A 20,891-nucleotide genomic window follows, 5' to 3' on the forward strand; every position below is an offset into this window, starting at 1 on the left:
TATGTGTATTTAAGGTGAACTTATTACAATACAGTTCTTCAGATTATGATCTAGATCTTTAATTAACTGGTCAAATCAGGAAAGATGATTAAGCTTTATTTTTTTTTACCTTTTGAGATCTATGTGAGTTGTTTAACTTAAAACATTTTGAAGGAGAACAATTAAATATAATCTCAAATGTGTAATTTATAAAGATTAAATAATATATTATAAATTTCAGAGGTGTACATTTTTCCAAACATTAGATTCTGATAAAAAAATGAAAATTTAACTATTTAATAACCAACAGCTTGACTATACAGCTAATATACTAATTTCTTATCTTCCACAGATCTGAAGAGGGAAGCCAGTATTTGTCACATGCTGAAGCATCCTCATATTGTTGAACTGCTGGAGACATACAGCTCAGATGGAATGCTTTATATGGTTTTTGAGTTGTAAGTTTCTCTCTTTGCTTCCTTTGTTGTCATTTACTAAATAGAGTCCTTAAAGTATGTCTGCTTCCACCTGCTTGTTTTGTAGCTCCGAAGTACTGAGCGCTGTGAAAACAGTCTTTTCAGACATATGCAAGTGGTCACAAACAAAACAAAAACAAACAAACAAAAACCTGTCCTGATGTCTGAGTGGCCAATACTAGTTTGCTTAGTGGCTTTATAAGGACAGTCCTGCTGTTCATTTTTGACTGCAATGTCCCTAATATGGTACACAAGAAAATGAGTTAAAAATGATTGAATCTTATGAAAGACAAAACGAGACATGCAGAATGCTAACTTGTGCATCTTCCATGTTCAGATTTCCTTCTCTTCTTTGTACTTGCCAACTCTTATTCTGCTGTTCCCCTTATATGTATTATCAGTCTGTGGGCATACAGGATAATACTGCCTCAATTTCTCTTCTTGCCTTCAGTTTTCTGGTGAATTTGACCTTCATATGTTGGAGCAAGCCATGTCATGCCCCATATGTTAGGTTGAATTGGCACGTTCCCTACATAAAGAATTTGATTTGAGATATGCACTTTAAGAATAATTTGCATATGCTAGTTTTACTGCTGAGGTACAGAGGAAGTTAGGTGGGAAGAGCAAAAAATCGATGTAAATCTAAAAGTTGTTGCTTGAACTCTTCTGCTATCTTTTGAAGTAAGTTTATAGACAAAAGATTTTTTGAAATAGTTTTTTCTTTCCTCTCTACGTTTTGTTTCAGTACTGACTTTTTGTGTTTTGTGTTGTAATCACAAAACATGGAGCAAGAGGCTTTCATTATCCTATTATGAAATAATGTACACCTTGAGGAGACATGCTCTGACAACTAACAGGATTTTAAAATGGAAAATAGGTTTTGCTTCTGTTTACCATGCTAGGAGCTTAGAAATATGAAATTAAAACTAATTATTTTTTAATGACAAACCTATTATAATTTATGTTTGTATACATAAAAAGCAGGTCTGAACGATGAGAGTTACTACAGCAATACTGTACCTGACTTCAGGCTGCATAAGAGAAAGAAATATAAGTCAAAGTTATTTGAAGAATGATGATTTTTTTGCATCTCATATGTGCTTGTCTTCCCTGAACACTACTAGGCATCAATCTTTTGTAACAAACAGTGATAGAAAATGAGATAGTAGGAACACCTGTTCTAAAAGTGTAGGAAGGAATGGAAGAGTTGTGGGCACAATGTGTTTTATGCTGGAGGGATTGCTTTGGTAATGTGATTTGGCAGAAGACTATGTTTTTAGTGAAGTAAGGCTGTATTGTCCAAATTTGATAGAGTGGCATACTGTGTAATTATGTCTATAATAAGAAATTTGTAGTTAGTACAAAGCATCTATGTATTTGTGCATGACTTACTTTCCCTCGTCTTGCTTCCTATTCATTCTGCTGTTATTATAACAAGCTTAACTGCTTTGCAACTAAGTTCTGTCTGAAGTAAAAAGGTATGTTTTATTGATGGCTAGTTATTCTGAAATGACAAAGAAGAGGATGACAACAACTGCACTATAGAGAAGACAGAAGCCCTGCCAATAACAGGTTGTTTGTGGACTGGCAGATTCTTCGCATGAAAATTATTTCAGGACCAGTGCATGAACCAAATGCAATAATCAAACCGAAAACTTTGTCCCATCAGTTGCATGTAAATGATGGATAGGTCCACTACTGTTTCATAAACTGTGAGCTACATGGAGTAGCTGCTAAAATGACCCTGAACATCTGTGAAATCTATAGTTATGAAAAGGTACAAGTTAAATAAGCAGACACGTTGTGCTACTGAAAGTGAGAAATGGTACTGCTTGGGCTAAGAAGTACTGTCTGTGCCCAATTTTTAAAACTTTTGTTAAAATAAGTAGATTTAAAAAAGTCACAATTCATAGAAGAATTGTAGAATGTGGGCAGTAGCAATTAAGCTTAATAGCAAAAAAGTAAGTTTTAACAGCATTTATAGACAAATTCAAGTGTTCTTTAGAATGGAGCCATCACATGTCACCAGTAGGTCCCCATTAGCTGTTAGGTGAAACTGTAAATAAATCACAAATAAGCAGTTGACCATAATAGATGTGCAGAGTAAGAATCAGACACTATCCCAAAAAATCTTACTACTGAAATAAAATTAAATTATTTAATGTTATTGCACATTAAAAGAGGGAGAATGTGCCTGTGCCAGATAGTTTCCCAGCCACCCATCTGTTGCTCCCCAGAAGGGCAGTGAGCTCTCCCCTTCTGATGAAGGAGATACCTTGCTTGCTCTAGAGAGGCCTTACACCTAACATTTGGCTGGCTCTAGTCCTTCCCATAGAGTGCAATTTTCTTTCCTATTCTGTGGTGCTATTTGCTGACAGTTTTGTAGCAAGTGATCCATGGTGAATCTCAAATTAATTCTGATCTTTTACCTAATACAAGTGTGTAGCCAATGGAAGTACATGAAACATTTTATAGCACCAAAAGCCATGAAAGTAATCTTCAAGTTATGATTTATGAAATGGGGAAAATAGAAAATCTATTTTCTTTCATATTTTTTCTAATAATGTAATATTCCAGGCAGTGCTGTCTCTGTCACATAATAATATTTGCTGTGTAGTTTGTACACATGGCAATAAACATTTGTATTTGGAGTATAACTGTTGCTTTGGCTTTTGTATTCTGTTGCTTATTAGTTTCTCAAATGACCATTGCTCTTTATCAACAAGAATACTTTGATAAGGGTCATTTGCCTGCAGTATTTCTAAAACAATGGAAATACTCCATTTGAAGTGTCTGAAAACCATGTTCTAGATTTACAAATACATTGTCTGCAGTTTATCTTCAGTGCAATCAGTGTATCTGAACTGATAGTACTTAACCTTTCATACTGAAAAGCTCAGATGTGATATTCCAGAGTGAGTTCCAGATACTTAATATCTGGTCATTTAAGTGAGGCACTGGCACAGGTTGCCCCGATATGGGTTGGAAGCTTCATCCCTGGAGACTTTCAAGGCCAGACTGGATGGGGGCTCTGAGCAAACTCATGGAGCTGTAGATGTCTCTGCTCATTACAGGGAGGTTGGACTAGATGGCCTTTAAATATCTCTTCCAACTCTAATGATTTTGTTATTCTATAATTTACATAATATTCTCCTACCACTGTGCATAGGTGTTCTGCTTTTCATGGTGTATTCTAAGATTTGTCACTTGGGATGTTAATCTCATATAACTTTGCAGTTAGGCTGGATATATAGTTACATACATATAACTATGCAGTTTCATCTAGCTAACATATGTAAAAATGCTTGAGTTTTAAAATCTCAGATTCATAAAAGTAGTAATTTTAAATGCTTACAGTCATGTGGGTTTGTGATAAGTGTATGCTAATGAGCATTTAAATTATGATTGCTAACATTGAATCATGCTGCTTTGTTGAAGCATTAAGAAAAAAAAAGGAAGGAATGCTATCTATTCCACTTAGTTACAGTACTGTGAAATAGAACAGCTCTTTAGCTTACAGAGTGAAAACTTGTTTTCATTATTTCACTTCATCTTGTTAGGATTGCTGTTCTAGTTTTATTTTTAAGTGTAGTTGTAGTCTCACCTGTAGTCCTTCATCTTTTATACAGCTTTACTGTAACTTTATTTTTCCTTACTTTCAAAATACATGATCTAGGATAAAAACAAGGCTTGAACTTTTAAAAGTAAAATAAAAGTGAAGGAAGTTCTACATTTCAAAACAGGTTTCTGAGATTACAGAAAGAAAAATAAAGTTTCACAGAATCACAGAATGGTCCAGGTTGGAAGGGACCTCAAGGATCACGAATCTCCAACCCCCCTGCCACACGCAGGGCCACCAACCATCCCACCTAATACTAGACCAGGCTGCCCAGGGCCCCATCCAATCTGGCCTTGAACACCTCCAGGGACGGGGCATCCACAACCTCTCTGGGCAGCCTGTTCCAGTACCTCACCACTCTCTCCGTAAAGAATTTCCCCCTGACATCCAACCTAAATCTTCCTTCCTTCAACTTCAAACCATCTCCCCTTGTCCTGCTGTTATCTACCCTTTCAAAGAGTTGAAGGAGTTTCACGTGCTTCTAAATCTAAAGTTCGGGCCAAATGCTCAAAATACCCAGTGAAATGAAATATTTTCAAATTCAGTGCACTTAGAGAAGTCATTAATTTAGAGATTCTCTCTGCCATAGCTTTAGTTGTTGAACAATTAAGTCTGAAGCATCTCTACACACTATGTGTGCAGGTTTTCCCTGAGGGCAGAAAAGGAGCCCAAAGTGACTAACCATCATTTTGAATGCCTTAAGGCAAATAAATTGCACAAAGTATTCTGGGCATCAAACTCTTTGATCTAAGGACAGGTATTTTTGACATTAAGTTTGTTCAGTAGGATTTTTTCTCACTTAATGATGTGGTGCACATTTTTAGTGTATTGTAGCTTGGTTTCTTGTGAACACAAAGTTTAGTCATTTACCTGGTCTGGGTATGCAATTTCGTTTTCATCACTGATGATCTTTGAAGTAGTTACTGATTACAGTCAAAGCAAGTGATAGGAGACTGTAAATATAGCTTAGGCTTGAGGAAAGCTATATCAGTTTTTAATCTCACCTTTGCTTGATATTTGTTGGTTTCATTCATTCGATGGACAGAAGTTAACAGAAAACCAGAGTTCAACAGTTCTGATCCCAAAACAATAGTCTGTGCAGGTTTTTCTGGTGACAAGGCAAGCCTTAAAAGTCAGAGGATATTTATCTTGGGTGGATTTTTGGTTCCTTTCTAGTAAGTAACAAAATTTGGCAGAGAAACTGCATCAGTGTCTCAATGCACCAAATTTTCATTGAAATTTCAGCATTTATTGTAACTAATTATTTCAGGCTATTTATTTTTAAGTTGTGTTATGTTAGCAAAACTTCAGAAGACTCACTTTTAAGCAAACTTAACTGATAGAAGCCATTATAACATTTTGAAGCGTATACTTGTCTTTTCAAGAGTTTACATAAACCTGAAGTTATTCACACAATGTTGCTGTAAAGTATTTTTGTCTGGCCTGTGGTTCTGTCTGACATGGAGATTTTCACATTAGATTTAAGTCTGGATTAAAGATTTCAAGCAAAGTAAATTCTTTTGTACTACCACCAACACTAAAGCCAGTGTTTTTTTAAGCATGCGTGTTCTTTCTTTTCTGCTGCTTAATCATCAGGTTTGACCATTACTCTGAAAACACCAGTAGTAAATTGTTTCTCAGGTTACCTATTTGAAATTACTTAATCCTCTTAAGATCACCTGCTACGCTATGATATGAATTGAATGTTACTGAGGGAGTACTTTATTTGTCCTTTATTTGTTATTCTTACTGGAATAACTATAAATACAGTTGTAGGCTGTATGTTATTAGGTCACCTGCAAATGCAAAGCTATCATACTTAAATATTAAGATACAGAATTCGGGAGTATTCTATCTGTTCTTCAGAGTGCCTCAGGCTCAGAATAGATTTTGGCATTGAAAGTGACTCAGGAGTAAACTTGCTGGGCAGGCTGCAACTCTTCGTCAGTTTTGTACAGCGTAGTAGGAAAGCACTGTAGGTGTATGCTAGCACTGATCAAAGCTGTGAAAGAAACATTCATCCAAACCATGCCTGAACCCTGTTAAAACTATGGAATAATCAACAGTAAGGTATGGGAAATTGAGGGACATTGTTGGCACTGTTACCTTAAACAATTCAGATGTGTTATTCTGGGAAGATGTCTGTTAGCTTCCTGTTCAGAGCTGCTGTGGCTTTCCCTTTCACTGTGAATACTAGAGATTGTCCGAGTTGGTTTACATAGCTTTGTGAGTGCCCTCTATTGGCACTGACTGATTCTCTTTCAGGTTGTGCGTGCTGTAGTTTCATCACTTCATGAACATTTTCAGCATCTTCAGCATATATATATCATTTCGTGTCTATTTTAATGGGCTTTAATTGAGATCAGTTTTTTATTTTCATTGTACTGCTACAGTTTTCACATGCCTAACGCTGATATGCATTAAAATGCCTGAAGGTTTCCTGGATTATCAGTTCATCAAATATCTCAGGAGCTTAATGTGTCACATGTGTCCTTCAGTTTCTGCAGCAAAGAAATAGTTTTGATATTGCTGAGTTGTTAATCTGTTAATTGACTGTATTTTCTGTCGTATTGTTTGTTTGTTTCATAACTGAGGCTGACTCCTGCTTTTGCAACCTCGTCTACGTATTTTCATAAGATTTTCCGATAAAGTTCAACAACATTGGGGTGATGCAAGCCCTGTCTTTATATGAAGAAACATTTATTCTGAAAATTAAGTCTGTTGCTTTAAAACATTACCACTGATGGTCTGTAGCCATTTTGAGTATCACCGTAATTTAAACTAATTAAAAAAAAATTAGTGGAGGGTGAGGGCAGGGTAGAACTGCTACCAACAATTAAAAGCTGTAAATGAAGCATTCTGGTATGTATTCATAGGTGGCGGAAATATATGTTAAAAGACCATTCTGATTGTAAGCACCTTGTTTAAAAGAAAAGTTAGTGTAAAGGAGCAACAGTCTTGACTCTGTCTGTCTCTGCAACTATTCTTAGTGCCAACAGCCCTGTGTGCTGCTGCATCTTTAATGATCAGTAGTTCCCAGCAGGTTGGAGGGACAGTAGTCTTCTGAAACGTTTTGCTGCTTCATAAAAATAACACCTCCTAATTGCGGTTAATTGTGCACTTCATATGCTTTGTAGCACAAGGCGTTGCTCAGGTTTCAGTTTTATTTCCCATCTGGCTGGAATAAATTGTCGGAAGAGAGAGCTGACAAGGAGGTTGATGTGAGGTGTTTTTTTTTCTGTGAGCTAAATACGGTTTTACACTATCCTCATTGAACCTGACCCTGTTACTGCTATATGATACTATGCATAGCACTGCACAGTATATTTATTATCTGAGTGATATTAAGTAGTTGTGCATACACACAAGCTTTATGATATTCAGGAAGAAAGGAAAAACTACTAGAGAGGAATATATTGATGCAGCAATGTGCAATCATTGTTTGGTGATCAGTTTGTGGAGTTTGTTAGCTCTGAAGGTGATATCACATGCTGAAATAACTGGCTAAGAAAATGCTTCTGCCTACTTAAAATGCCACCAGTCCATACTGTAGTTAGTACTCTAGTCTAAGGACTATCTTGTGGATGTATTTGGGAATGTAAGCTTCTGCATGGTACTTGTGTAGCATGAAGCATTGCATTGCAGGTGTGTAGCAGAGCAAAAATACTATTATGTTGGCATTCTGGATAGCTGGCTGAAACAGCCTTGATAATATGAATTCGTAGATGCCCTGTGAGTTCAGCTTCTTTTTTTTCCCCCTTGATTCTTTGGTAGAGAGAAAAAAGTAAAGAAGGAGGACTGAATTTTGGGTAGTGCTGTGTGGAGCTGGGAGCTGCAGTCAATGATCTTTGTGGGTTTTTCTCCTTCAGAAACCTATGATTCTATGACTGGAAATGACCAGTGTTACATTGCACATTCCTGCAAGTACCATGTTCAGTGTAAACTGCAGTACAGGATTTGATTAGTCATGTTAACTCTAGTTACTCTTCCTTTGCCCCATCAAGCAATGAACATTCCAAGATATGCATCTGCTGTATGTTACTTAGAAGTAAAAGAAGACTGTTATGCTACATCAAGCAGCTTTGGTTTTAGAGGAACTGGTAGTCTGACTTTAGCTGAAGAATTGTAAAAATAATATACTTGAAACTACAATTGTTACACTACTCAGTTTGGGAAGTTAGATTATCAGGAAGATTACAGGCAGTTGTCAGAGTTAGTAATGCAGTATTTGTGGTGTCACAGTTTTCAAGTACCTTTACAGAGGCTGCGAGGTGTAAAATATCTCGATTCTTAATTACCCTTACGAGAATGATAACTGGGAAGACTGTACCACATTTTTGGAATACTTTTGATAGTCACCATTTAAAACACAGTTTGACTAAGAACTTGTGTAAATACAGTCTTTGTTTGGAGTTGCTCTCATGATGCTTTTAGGAATGCAGTTAACATACTGTAATGCTTTAATTGTGGACTTGCCGCCTTGTACAGAGCATCTCCCCTTCTATCTCCCCCACTTGTTCAGTGTTCAGCTTAAGCAACAGGAGAAATTGTTTGGTTTTGCTAATGGAGTTTTGAGTGACCTGAGGGAAATGAAAAAAATTAACCTGTGACAAGCAATACTGTATTAGATAACCTTTCAAATGCCACTTTATTTAATAATACATTGCACATGTATCCAGAATTTTTTATGTAAGGTTTATGTAAGTGGAATCAACTGATTTTTAAGCATTTTTATGTAACTGATTGGAGTTATATGTCTTAAACACTTTTCCCTATTTCTACCTGCAGTATGGATGGAGCAGATCTGTGTTTTGAAATTGTGAAGAGAGCAGATGCTGGATTTGTGTACAGCGAGGCTGTAGCCAGGTATGTAATCTAATTTTAATTAATCCCACAGGATAAATGGAAGAAAATGGACTATATTGTTGCAAATCTAATAGTTAAAAGTAGGAATGCTATAAATAATCCTGTTTCCAAATCTGAATGTTTATTACAATAATTAGCATAATAAAAGAATTTCAGAACATTTTGTCTTTACTGATTTCATATTTGGGTGAGAATATTGAATAAAATAGTATTTTACATCCAATGTCTAATTCTCTGTCTTTGTCTTCTTATGAATCTCTCCTGTGTTGGCATTTGGTGACTTGGCCTGACAAGTGTGACTTTTATTGGTTGTGCTAGTTGGACCCTCTTCTTTTTTATATGTTTTCATGTATAGTCAGTTCAACTTTTCACTTAACAGATGAGCTAATATCAAAGTGAATATAAAATTGTAGGACAGCAAAACCTCATGTCCTAATGACATGAAAATTGAACTCAAAGTACATGGGATTCTGTATTCGCTTTTTTTAGACACTTCAGATTTTTAGCATTGTAGAAGGTGGAAAGTGGTCTATTTGAACTTTTTGCTAGAAGCAGAGTCAGCTCTACATTTGGGTCATGAATTTTGTCCATTTGGCTCTAGAAACTCTCCAAGGACAGGCATTCCACTGCATCCCTGGACAACTTGATCCAGCGTGAGTGTAACGGTGTCCCTGTAACCAATCAGAATCTATTGGTTCAGTGTATGGCAGTTCAGTGTATGACTAGTGTGGCTCGGTTAAGGACTTGGCTCCATCTTCTCAATACTTCCTCTTAGGTATGGAAAGAATGTTACAAGGTTCTCCCCTAAGTTTTGCCTTCTCCAGAGTAAACATCTTGTTTCCTTCAGCCTCTTGTAGAGCATGTGCTCCAACCTCCTGTGCCTTTTGATATCTGCTGAACTAATGAAAATTTTCCGTGAAGTGTTTGTTGTGCTTTTACTGAGTAAGCTCAGCATACTGTGGGATTTGATAGGCCAACTGGGCACATTACTGACTCACTTGAATCCTCCTGTCATTCAAGACCCTTGACTCCCTTTCCAGCATAGCTGCAACTCAGCCATTACCGCTAGAGCCTGTATCCAGCATGTACCTTTGAAGAGGTTACTCAGTCCCAGGTGCAGGGTGTTGCATTCATCCTGGTTGAATTCTCTGAGCTTCTTTCTGGCCCTTTCCTCTTGCTTTTGTCCTTTTAAGGGCAACTCTGCCCTCTTTATTTTATTATACCTGCACTTTGGTGTCATTCACAAACTTGGTGAGGATACATTCTCTTTTCTCAAGATCATTATGGAATCACAGAACTGTAGGGGTTAAAAGGGACCTCTGCAGGTCAAATCCAACCCACTTGCTAAAGCTGATTCCCTACAGTAATGCACAGGCATCCAGACAAGTCTTGAATATCTCCAAAAAAGGAAACTCCACAATGTATCTGGGCACCTGTTCTAGTGCTGCGTCACTCTGACAGTAAAGAGGTTTTCCTTGCATTTGTATGGAACTTCCTGTGTACCAATTTCTGCCTGTTGCCCCTGGTCCTATTGTTGCTCACCACCAAAAAGAGTCCACCCCTATCAATTTTGCTTCTGCACTTAAGATACTTATAAACAGTTATAAGATCCCCTCTCATCCTTCATTTCTCCAGGCTGAACAGTCTCTGCTCTCTCAGCCTTTTTTATAAGGGAAATGCTCCGGCACCTGATTATCTTAGTTGCCTTCCACTGAACTCTTTCTAGAAGTTCCCTGTCTTTTTGAACTGGGGAGCCCAGAACTGAACACAGCACTCCAGATGCAGCCACATCAGGGCAGAGCAGAGAGGGAGGATCACTTCCCTCAACCTGCTGGCCATGCTCTCTTTAATGCACACTGGGATACCATTGGCCATCTTGGCCACAAGAGCATGCTGCTGGCTCATGGCCAACCTGTTGTCCACGTGGATTCCCAGGTCCTTTTTTGCAGAGCTCCTCTCCAGCAGATGACGCTCTCTAATGTGATGAGACACAGTGTAATATATATGAGTAAAACAATTGAGAAAGTATTTTAGAAATTTACTGCGTGCAAAAGAATATCTTACGTAATATGTACATCTCAAATTACCATCAAGTCTAACGCATTTAACTTTTTCAGAGAGTTAAAGAGAAAAGTGATGTCTAGTTTTTACATTGAACATATATAAAGTACATTATTTAAATCTTCTACATCTTAAAACTGACCAGATCACAAAATGTTTGAAGTTGAAAGGGATTTCTGGGAGTTATCCATTCCAGCTAACCTGTTAGTATCAGGATCATGTTCAGTTGGGTTTTTACTGTCTCCAAGATAGGGGCTTGACAACCTCTTGGCGACTTTCAGTATTCAATCTCCCTTATGGGACACAGAGGAGAAATAAGTTAGTCTTCAGTCTGCATCAGGCAAGTCAAGATCTTGGTTCTGTCCTATTGTAGGTAAATCAGGCACTGATACCATTTTTTTTCCTTATTTTGTTTTGTTATGAAAAAACTGAAGACCCTTGAATCTTTCATCATGTGAAACAGAATTATTGAACATTTGAAACATGTATATAATGCAAAATGTAGATTTTTCTTTCCTAATTTTCCCTTGTGTTTAATCAGAATAATCCTCAAACTTTAGATTTTATTATTCATTAGACATAAACTCCTGTCTGCTGAACTTGTATACAGTTTAGTTGGTTGATAAGTTTTATGTGGTTAGACTCTTTCAATATAGTTATATCTGCATAATATTTTTTTCCTGCAGGATTGTCATTTCTCATGTCTTTGTTTTTACAGTCATTACATGAGACAGATATTGGAAGCTCTACGTTACTGTCATGATAATAATATAATTCACAGGGATGTGAAGGTAAGATATGGGATTTTTTTTCCATCACTGCGTTAATACAAAGTACTAAATCTTGGTAGTTTCTCTACAGGAGAGGAAAGGAGGAGCTGTGTAACAAAACTATTTAATGAGTCTGTGTTTACTTTTATGGTGCTGTATGAGATTAAAAACTTATCACTAATTCTGTCAGTATAAAACATTTGGGAAGTCTTTGTTCACAGATTACATGCATTTGATTGCAATTACTTTGGAAGTCATTTTGATTTCTGCTCCCTGAATATTTGTATGAAATGTGCTTGCATTTATTTTCTTGTTAGGAAAACCTTTGTATAAATTAATTGCATAAATAAAACTGGGATTTGTAGATTAATTACATCATTTTGACAGCACAGTGAAGCTATCAAATCATCTACACCAAAATTCTATAGATAAGTGCATCCTTAAATGCTAGAATACTGGTAGTACTACCCACTTTTTGCAAACAGTCTTGAATATTTTTTATTATGGGAACAAGTTTTGGAGGAGAAACACAGGCTGTAGGGGTACTTTAAGATGCTTACAACTTCAGGAACATTTTAAGAACAGTGTATATATTTGTGTGATTATTTGTGGAAATAATTTATCCCAAAGCATTATGGTGTAAGTAGTTGGGAGTTTAAACCTAAGAATTTTGGTTGTCTCTCTTCAATTTGAAGAGATGAAGATGTTATTTGTTCATTTTGTTATCTAAAATAGCTTTTCCAACTTCTCTAGGGGTTTGCTTTTATCCAAGCTGAGTCTAGCACTGTAAGAGTTAATGAAATTGGTAATGAGCGCTGATAGTGCAGTTTGAGAAGTGAGTTCTAGTGATGAATCAGACTGGGAGGTGGTGAGCTGTATTTCAGACATCTACAGGGTGGTTTGTTAGGGAAGAGAGTGTGGATACTGAACTGAAGGTTTTTCTATCCATCAGACTTTTGATCCTGTCTGTACACAGACATTGCAGACCTTTCACCAGTCTCTTTATCCTTTTCAAGGGAAATTATTCCGTTTAATAGGGTTTTCTTTTTTTTTTTTCTTGCTTGATATTCTGAAAGTCATTTCTTACAGCAAATTCTCAAGATGTCCTCTTAATCGCTGATAGGTTTTCTGATCTTGTTCTACTGTGAAGGTTCTGATTCCTTTTAGTTGTTTGGTTATAATACCATGTGAGAGTTTTAGAATGGATACCATAGTTATGTGGCATTGTCTTCCTGAGAGCTGCATTTCTTGTCATTGGATGGCATCCTTGAGCAAAAGCATATTTCAGTTTCAATGGCCTTATTCCTCAGAAAAATGTAGATATATTTTTACAGCTTATCCAGTCTTTGAAAACTTTAAAACTGCTGTTTTTATTAAATGCCATTCTTAGAAATAAAACTATTCCAGTACATGAGTAAGAATTCTTTAGTATGTTGTCTAAAGTATGCTAAACTGTGTTAAACGGTGTTTAATCTTGAGAAAAGCTGAGCAGAAATCTTTTAACTATAAAGCTCGTGTGTAGATTATTAAGTTAACTGCAGCATCTCAGCTCTAGATGTCACTGTAGGCAGTGTTTTGAATGGAAGTAGGGTAAGTGAACGATTTCTGAATTATCTGAATGAATGAAAGTGAAGTAATAAGAATCTGTAAGGTTGATACAGTCATTCTATGATTCTGCATTTTTTCCTCTTTCATGTGAGTGTTATTTTAAACTGCAGAATGTTTGATCTTAATCTGATTCACAGGAAGATGTGTACCTTTTAGTCCCTATTAGACTTAGGTGTCTTGTAGGCATTTTTCTGCTCACGTGGCTCTCAACTGATAAGAAGTCAGATTAGGAATACTTCAGTCTGCTGTTGTCTGATGCCAGAAACTTCATCTGTCGTCCTTAAGCAACAAGATGAACCAAAGCTGACTAGGTGACTGCAGTCTGTGATAAACTTACATCTCCCATACCAAAATCAAAACATGAAAACTTTCACAAGATGGCCTCTGCTTGCCTTAATTTCCTCCTCTTGCAAGACAAGACATTTCTTGAGTTTCTTTATCTTTTGTCCCTAACATTACTTAAGAGTTTGGTAATCTCTGACCTTTGCCTTATCTTTTGGTTAATGTGGTTCTGCTGCTGGGAGCTACATGTTCAGAAGCAGTTTTTCTGAGAAGTGCTGCTTGCTGAGAATTTAGACTGCTTGGCCTGCCACAGAGCTCAACAGCTACATAGTGGATACCTTCTGATCTGGAAGTTCATATGTTCCAGTCACTTGCCCAGCCATTCAGAAAACCTGCATCTTCTGATTGATGAGCTGGCCACTGCAGCATATTTTGAAGGGGTTAACAAGAGAGGAGGCAAACTCTTGTTGTCTTCTAAACCCTTTGTTGTGCATATTTACCTTAGTATTTTATGTTCCTGCTATAAAAATCAAGTATTTAATTTTTGATTGTATAATTCACAATTCACCTGGAAACTTCCAGGTTAACACCAGGATGACTAAACAGCACGAGAAGTTTAGCACATGAGCTGCATTTTCCTGAAGTACTTATTTCTATATCTTTTCCTCACACCTCTCTGTTTTGAGAGATTTTTCCTCTGTGAACTATTCCATCAAATGCTGAACCAACGTATTACTTATTTGCAGATTCTCAAATTGCCCATACTGCACAAAAGTTTTTCTACTCTTTAATATAGAATAAACCAACTAATTCAGAAATGTAAAGGAGATGTCACCTTAAACAGGTTCTATAGGAAAATACTAAAGGTATGCATTATTTTGGGGTACTAAGAAGAATTGGTGAAATGCGATTTTACCACTAACTTATATTTAATCAGTAGTTCCCAAAATTTCATCCATTTTCTTGCCTTTTTGGTAACTGCAGCACTAGGGAACCAATTGGTCTAGAAAAGCAGAATAATAATTACTGAAGTCTATACTATCACCAAAAATTCAGAGTTGAAGTTTACATCCTTAGACACCTTGCTGTGATGAGGTTCCCTGAGTGAAAGGAAGGACAGAAGTTGTGGGTTCTTATTTTGAGCCTGTGCAAAAACAAAAGCACCCTGACGGTAAACTTGTCATGCGAACGTCTACTGTTACTGATCTAAACACAGTACTCTGAGCAAATTTAAACTGCTTTGGTTTAGGCATGGTTTAGGTGTCTTGTCCTTGGTTTTTGCACAGCATGATGCACACCCACACAACCAGCCTACATGCTCAAGAACTCTTTCCTTCAGCATTTTGCAGAGTTAGACTCTGAAGCTGCCCACTTGAGGTTTTTCCGTAGATCATTTGCTAAACATCACAAGAGAATTCTGTAAAATAAGCAAATGATGGTTTCTGTTTTCACAAGCACTGTATTTAATAAAACACTATGTTCCTGTAATTTTTCTGTCTTTTTCACTTACCTCTTTATTGAACTTCTGCAGAATACAAAGCAGATGTCAAATGATATGAAGTCCTGGGGTGCCTCTTACAGGAGGCCTAATATTTTGTGTCTAACACCATATGCCACTTTTGGGTCAATGTAGTGGTCCTGTAATAGAGCTCAGTAGTAGGATCAGAAAGACAGAATTGCTTACTACATTTTATTGTGCAGTTTACAGCAAGTGATTGGACTTCTTAAAAAAAAACTGGACTTCTAAAAAAGTAGTTAATATTATGTAACGCTTTCTACATTCATTGGACAACTCCCCTTGATCTCATTTGAAAGAACAGGGAAAAGACCACACTACAAAAACAAATTCAAAACCACCCCTGTTTTGTACTCCTTTCATACCATTCACGGTCCTTAAATATTTATTTTGAGTATAAGTTGTATACCAGTAAATAATAACCATTTATGCCTACCTAAGTAAACTATGGAATTTACCTCACAAAGTTAAACTAGGAATGTGGAAATTCTGTGATTTTTTTTTTAATATATATTTATGTTAAATAGTACCAGAGGTTAAAAATAAGTGCGTGTGTATACATTTCATCCTTTTTTCCCTCACTTCACGTGCGTTCAGATATCCCACAATTTTGTATGACTCATGTGTTTTACTCACTCTTTTGCAAGTGGTTTGGGTTTAAACACTGATGTGAAGAAGGTACCTTCTGGAGTAACTCAAATTTGAAGTGGTATAATCGTGTAACACTTCTGGGCGATTACATGTTGGACTTCGGTGCTGGGCTGTCTGCCAGGTTAAACAGCTATTCGCTCACAGTGGGATGGGAGAGAGAGAATTCAAAAAGGTAAAAGTGCAAGAAGTGGTGGATAGGGAGTAGAGATATGGACAGCTTAATAAGGAAAAGGAATAATAATAATAAAGGAAGTGATGCACAATGCAGTTGCTCACCACCAGCTAGCCAGTGCTTAGCCAGACCCAGAGCTGAGCTCCTGAGCAAAAAAAAAAAAGTTAATCTTGAGTGTATTTTGTAGTTCTCTGTGCCTTCTTCCTTAAGCCTTTGACACATGATTAATCTATTCTAGACAAAAAAAAAAATCTATGCTTTTCCTTTTTTTATTTTTGGAAAGAAAGCCCAGAAAACCTGGGAATAATGGTGACAGGTTTGAACTGTGTCCTCTATTTCACACTAGTTTCTTCTTAGATCAGTTAGAAAGAAAACACTGTCCACCCATCAAATATAAATGTATTTATGTTATGGGCAAAGTGGCAATGCGCAGTTCTCTGTATGAATTACATGATTATGGCTGCTGTTGATTTAAAGGCAAGACTGTGTTTAAAAAAATACAAGTAATGTTACCATTTTATTTCAATATTTCCCATTTCATATAGAAGTCTCATTATAGCAAGTCAAAATGAGCTGACTGTTAATAATGTTTTCTTAACATCTTTCCATATTACTTCATATTGGTGGGGTGTCTTCAGTGAAAATATCAGCTCTGCGTTGGTGTTTTTCAGGTGCGGATTTTTTAAACAGACTGTATAGATTTTTCTTAAATGTTTTATCTAACAGAAGGGTTATAACTGGATCTATACTACTCCTAGAGACACACAGGCAAGTAAGGAAATTTTTAGTTTCTACTAGATAGTTTATCCTTAAACAGTCTTCTTCTGGAAGCAGTACAAATAATATGGGCCTGAAAATATGATATGGCAGAAAGCAGATAGTTAAAATTATCTGGATGACAAGAATGTTTCTTTTCACTGTTCTGTAAATCATATGGTTTTGTCCAATGTGGGTGTTTTTTTGTATTTTACTCAGGTGTCTGGTGAGGGAATAGTATGATAACAAAACAGTAAGAAAAAATAGAAAAAAACAAGCAGTAGCAAAAGAAGCTGCAGTCTTCGCAGTAAATTCACCAATTTCCACCTTCATGTTGTAACACGTGTGAAATATTTGCCCCCTCCTTGCCCGAGCGTCATATGTGATAGCTGTTACCGTTATGCACAACACAATAAGCCATATAAAGATACAAAAATATTTAGCAAACTTTGGCTGACGAAACTTCTGAAGTCCACGTTTGTACAAGCTTTTTGTAACTGCTTGGGACTGTCGTGCATCATAATTTTTCTTCAGCGTTGCATACTGACTTAAAGCGATTGTACATAAAATCGTAATTGTAACATACATGCAGACATGCATAACGATAGTTCCAAGGTGATATGCTACTCTGCATACATGAGAGCCGTATGTCCATTCGTGCCCTTTTGCAAAATAGCCAGCCAGAAAAGGCATGGTGCTACATACGAGTAAATTAGCAGTGATGAGATTTACCAGATAAATATACTGTGTTCTTTTTGTGGATGCTTGTCTTGAAAACACCCAGGCGGTGAGAATATTTCCAAAACTGCCAGCAATAAATAGGAAACAGTAGATGATTGGTAGAGCTACAGTAGTAGCTGTTGATGGATGAAGAACACAAGTTGAATTTCTCATTTATGCCAAATCTTCTTGAATAGATGGTGAGAGCTGAAACACAATTAAAGGAATTATTCTTCTGTAATGCTAATGTAATATCTCTTGCTTTCCTCTTATTCTAACTTTTTAACTTTTACTTTTTCTCCTCTACTTTTCATTGTTACCAATTCGTAATTGTTCTCTGTGGTTATCATTTTCAGTTTGCATGAGGTTACTGTTTGGATGTTCTTTTACTGACAGATTTTTGGAAACAAAAAAAGCAAAGCTGACTTATGTTTAAAAAAAAAATAATGTGCTTAGAATCTAATAAAATAAAAGAGGAAACAGAAGGTTGAAGTTAGGGTCTGAAAGTAACTTCTGTGGTCTTAAGTTATTTCTCAGTCTTCTAGAACACATGTAACCTACTTTGGAAACCACTTCGGACCATTTCAAGTTAAATAAGCAAAATAAATACAAAGCATTTCAGTATTAGCAGAAATGCACAGGAGTATCTCTTACCTACGTTTAAGTAAGAATTAAACAGTCCATGATTCTGGAAGCTAGTTGAGTGCTTTTTTTTTCTTTTTTCTTTTTTTCTTTCTTTTTTTTTTTTCTGATGACAGTATCTAATTTACTTACTTAGGTCTCTAATCTTTTGTATACATTATGCGTAAATGATGTAGTCATGAGCATGTGAAATGATTGCTGAAAACTGTGATATATTTCCAAGCTCAGTTTTCAGTTTATTCTGTATTTCCAGTCTATAAGCAAGAAATCAATTCTAGTTGGTGTTTAAAGCTCTGTAGAATGGCTGCATATAAAAATGAGCCTTTGACTTACTGACCTATGGTGAAGAGAGATTATCATGTTGAACAGGTAAAAGTTCAGTAAAGTGCAACTTAGCTTTTACTAAGCACATGGAAAAAAAAAATAACAGATTTCAAAGTCACAGATTGATAAATTTTTTTTTTTATATAAATTAAGCAAATGAATTCAAATGCCAAAGAGGATTCTTTGTAACTATAGTAAAATAGTTACACCAAGTAGATTACATTATAAAAAATTGTAAAAGTTATATTTAATAATATGCTATAAGCCCTGACTGGCAATTTGTAAATTAAACCAAATTTTTTTGTAGCTGTTGAATCTTTACCTAAGTCCCATATAGATCATTGAATGAAAATATATTAAATTATTTTATTACAGTGAGTTACATTCACAAAATAACATTTGGACTCGATCCTTTAGACATCCAATGATTATTTTTATGTGAATGTTTGGAAGCAAAGAAGTAGCACTTTTAAACTTACCTATGCAAACTGCAGGCGTCTTCCTTTGGAGAGGGAATTTTTGTCCAATGTCCTTTTTATCTTTACACCGACGCAGTGAAAAAAATAATATTTGAATCTGGAAAATACAGTTAAGAAAAATGCCTTTGTGGCATAAGTAGGTTTTCAGAATGTGCCTTTTTTTCTTTCACAGTGTCAAAAGGCAGCTAGACACTTTGAAGTTCAAACAAAAAGATGTTTTCTGTGCAAAAAGTCTTTGAAATTAGGCCATGATATTGACTCCATTAGAGATTTTAAAAGAATGCAAGGTAAACGTGGAAGAATGATTCTAACAGTCCTTTGGCCATGTAATTATTTCACAGAAATACTTAAAATACTTTTAGGGCGTGGAGCTCTTGTTACTATCATGCTCTTTGAGACTGCCCACTTCCCAGAATGGAAAAAAAGAAGTTCGTATTTTGTATGTGAGAACTTTCACTGCAGTTCAATTGTTCTTCAGATCCCAGAATTTTCACAGAGCTGTCCGTCTGTTCTTGAACTCCACGTGCAATAATGACAATGACGTATCCATGTCTGCCCTCCTGTCAGTGACCAAATGAACACATCACATATGTCCAGTCAGATGATGCATTCTGTGGAAGCAGGTTGTAGCTGATGCATTCTAAGCTTGCTAATCATTCGGGGGAAACTGTTTGGGCTTGTTTCCAAGAAATAGGATGTTTAATGTAAGTCATCCAGAAGCTGATAGCCAGGACAGTTTCCTTCCTCCAGAAGAAATGTTTGATCACAGATCAGTCAAATTCTGCTTAGGTCTGCAGAACATAAAACTTCTGAATTTACCTCTGTGTGATACATCTGTGGTTGTCAGATATGGCTTTTCAGAAGTAATAAGTTCCTCTATGAGAACAGAGGAGGCGCCATATTTTATGCACTTGTAGTATTGTTATGTAATTTTGCTTTGTATTTAAGGACTCACAGTGAGAATACATTTTAGGAATCTCCAATGGATTTAATTGTTCAGTCTCATTATTGATTTTATTTATGTTGCTGTACAATGATAGACGTATTCTGTCCACCTCTTTAGGTTAGACGTTTCGTGTCATTTAAAAGTAAATTTAAGTGAAGAAAGCTTGCTTGGAATATTAGTAATTGGTTTGTAGTGCTGTGATTCCTTTGCATGCATTTTAATTTTTGTTCTGTGTTAAGCTTTACCTTCTTTTTCTTCTTTTTCTGTTTGAATAAATAACTATATTAAAATCTGCTCTAATAGAAGGATTCTTGTAGTAATTAAATGTCTAATAGTCTCTTACAGAATCTTAGAAATCCATGTTTCTATATTGTTCCATCCAATTTTAGACACAAGAGTACATATCCTGAAAATTTGCTAAGTGGAGACCATTGTTTTATGCCAAAAAATGGTGTGAGCAATTTCAATTAGCAGCTAGTTTTTTGTTATTCAACTGGTTATTACCTGTAGCCTGTTGTATTTGTAGTTCAATTACCATAATTCTTGCTATGTGAGGAAATTATGCTACCATTTTTCTGAATTACTGTAAAATGGATTAATATACTGAATTATTATCTATCAGACTTCATTTTGTAACTGATTAGTGAGATGGGCAACAAATGAATGGGGCATTATGAGTAAACAAAAAAAAAGTAATTGGTTCCAAGCACCTTCATAATTCTTGTAGTACACTATTTCCGTTTGCCTGACCTACAAATGGCTTATTTTATCTAATGCATATTTGATGATAGGCAAACAGTACACATATATCTCTTAGGCAATTCACTCTTAAGTTCTTCATAATGATCTTCATGTATTCTCTTCTCCTCACTTATGGTTTAAGGGAGCTAGATATATAAATGATTATTATACTTGTTACTAGATTTTATATACTAACAAGCAGAGTGTGCTGCCTTTTTTCACTGTAGGCAAACAACCTATTTTGTGGCTCAAAATCACAAAAACAAGGAAATTCACAGTGGGG

The 20,891-nt window shown here is 36.0% G+C and overlaps 2 protein-coding genes across 5 annotated transcripts in view; one reads left to right on the forward strand and one right to left on the reverse strand.

The window, feature by feature from the left end:
• Positions 1 to 20,891, forward strand: part of CASK (calcium/calmodulin dependent serine protein kinase) — a 199,519-nt gene that overhangs the window by 83,895 nt on the left and 94,733 nt on the right. For all 4 annotated transcript variants that reach the window (XM_090123585.1, XM_031594591.2, XM_031594593.2 and 1 more), the window contains exons 3-5: positions 332 to 437; positions 8,863 to 8,940; positions 11,720 to 11,792. In XM_090123585.1, coding sequence (XP_089979711.1) covers positions 332 to 437; positions 8,863 to 8,940; positions 11,720 to 11,792 — 257 coding nt within the window. The remainder of the gene's footprint in view (positions 1 to 331; positions 438 to 8,862; positions 8,941 to 11,719; positions 11,793 to 20,891) is intronic.
• On the reverse strand, positions 11,799 to 20,736 carry GPR82 (G protein-coupled receptor 82). Its single transcript, XM_031594597.2, has 2 exons — positions 18,922 to 20,736; positions 11,799 to 17,683 (listed from the first exon to the last, which is right to left on the reverse strand). The coding sequence occupies exon 2, from the start codon at positions 17,648 to 17,650 to the stop codon at positions 16,616 to 16,618; it is 1,035 nt and encodes a 344-aa protein (XP_031450457.1). The 5' UTR covers positions 17,651 to 17,683; positions 18,922 to 20,736; the 3' UTR covers positions 11,799 to 16,615.

The sequence above is a fragment of the Phasianus colchicus genome, chromosome 1 (genome assembly GCF_987193195.1).
Source record: "Phasianus colchicus chromosome 1, bPhaCol1.hap1.1, whole genome shotgun sequence".
Taxonomy (NCBI): domain Eukaryota; kingdom Metazoa; phylum Chordata; class Aves; order Galliformes; family Phasianidae; genus Phasianus; species Phasianus colchicus.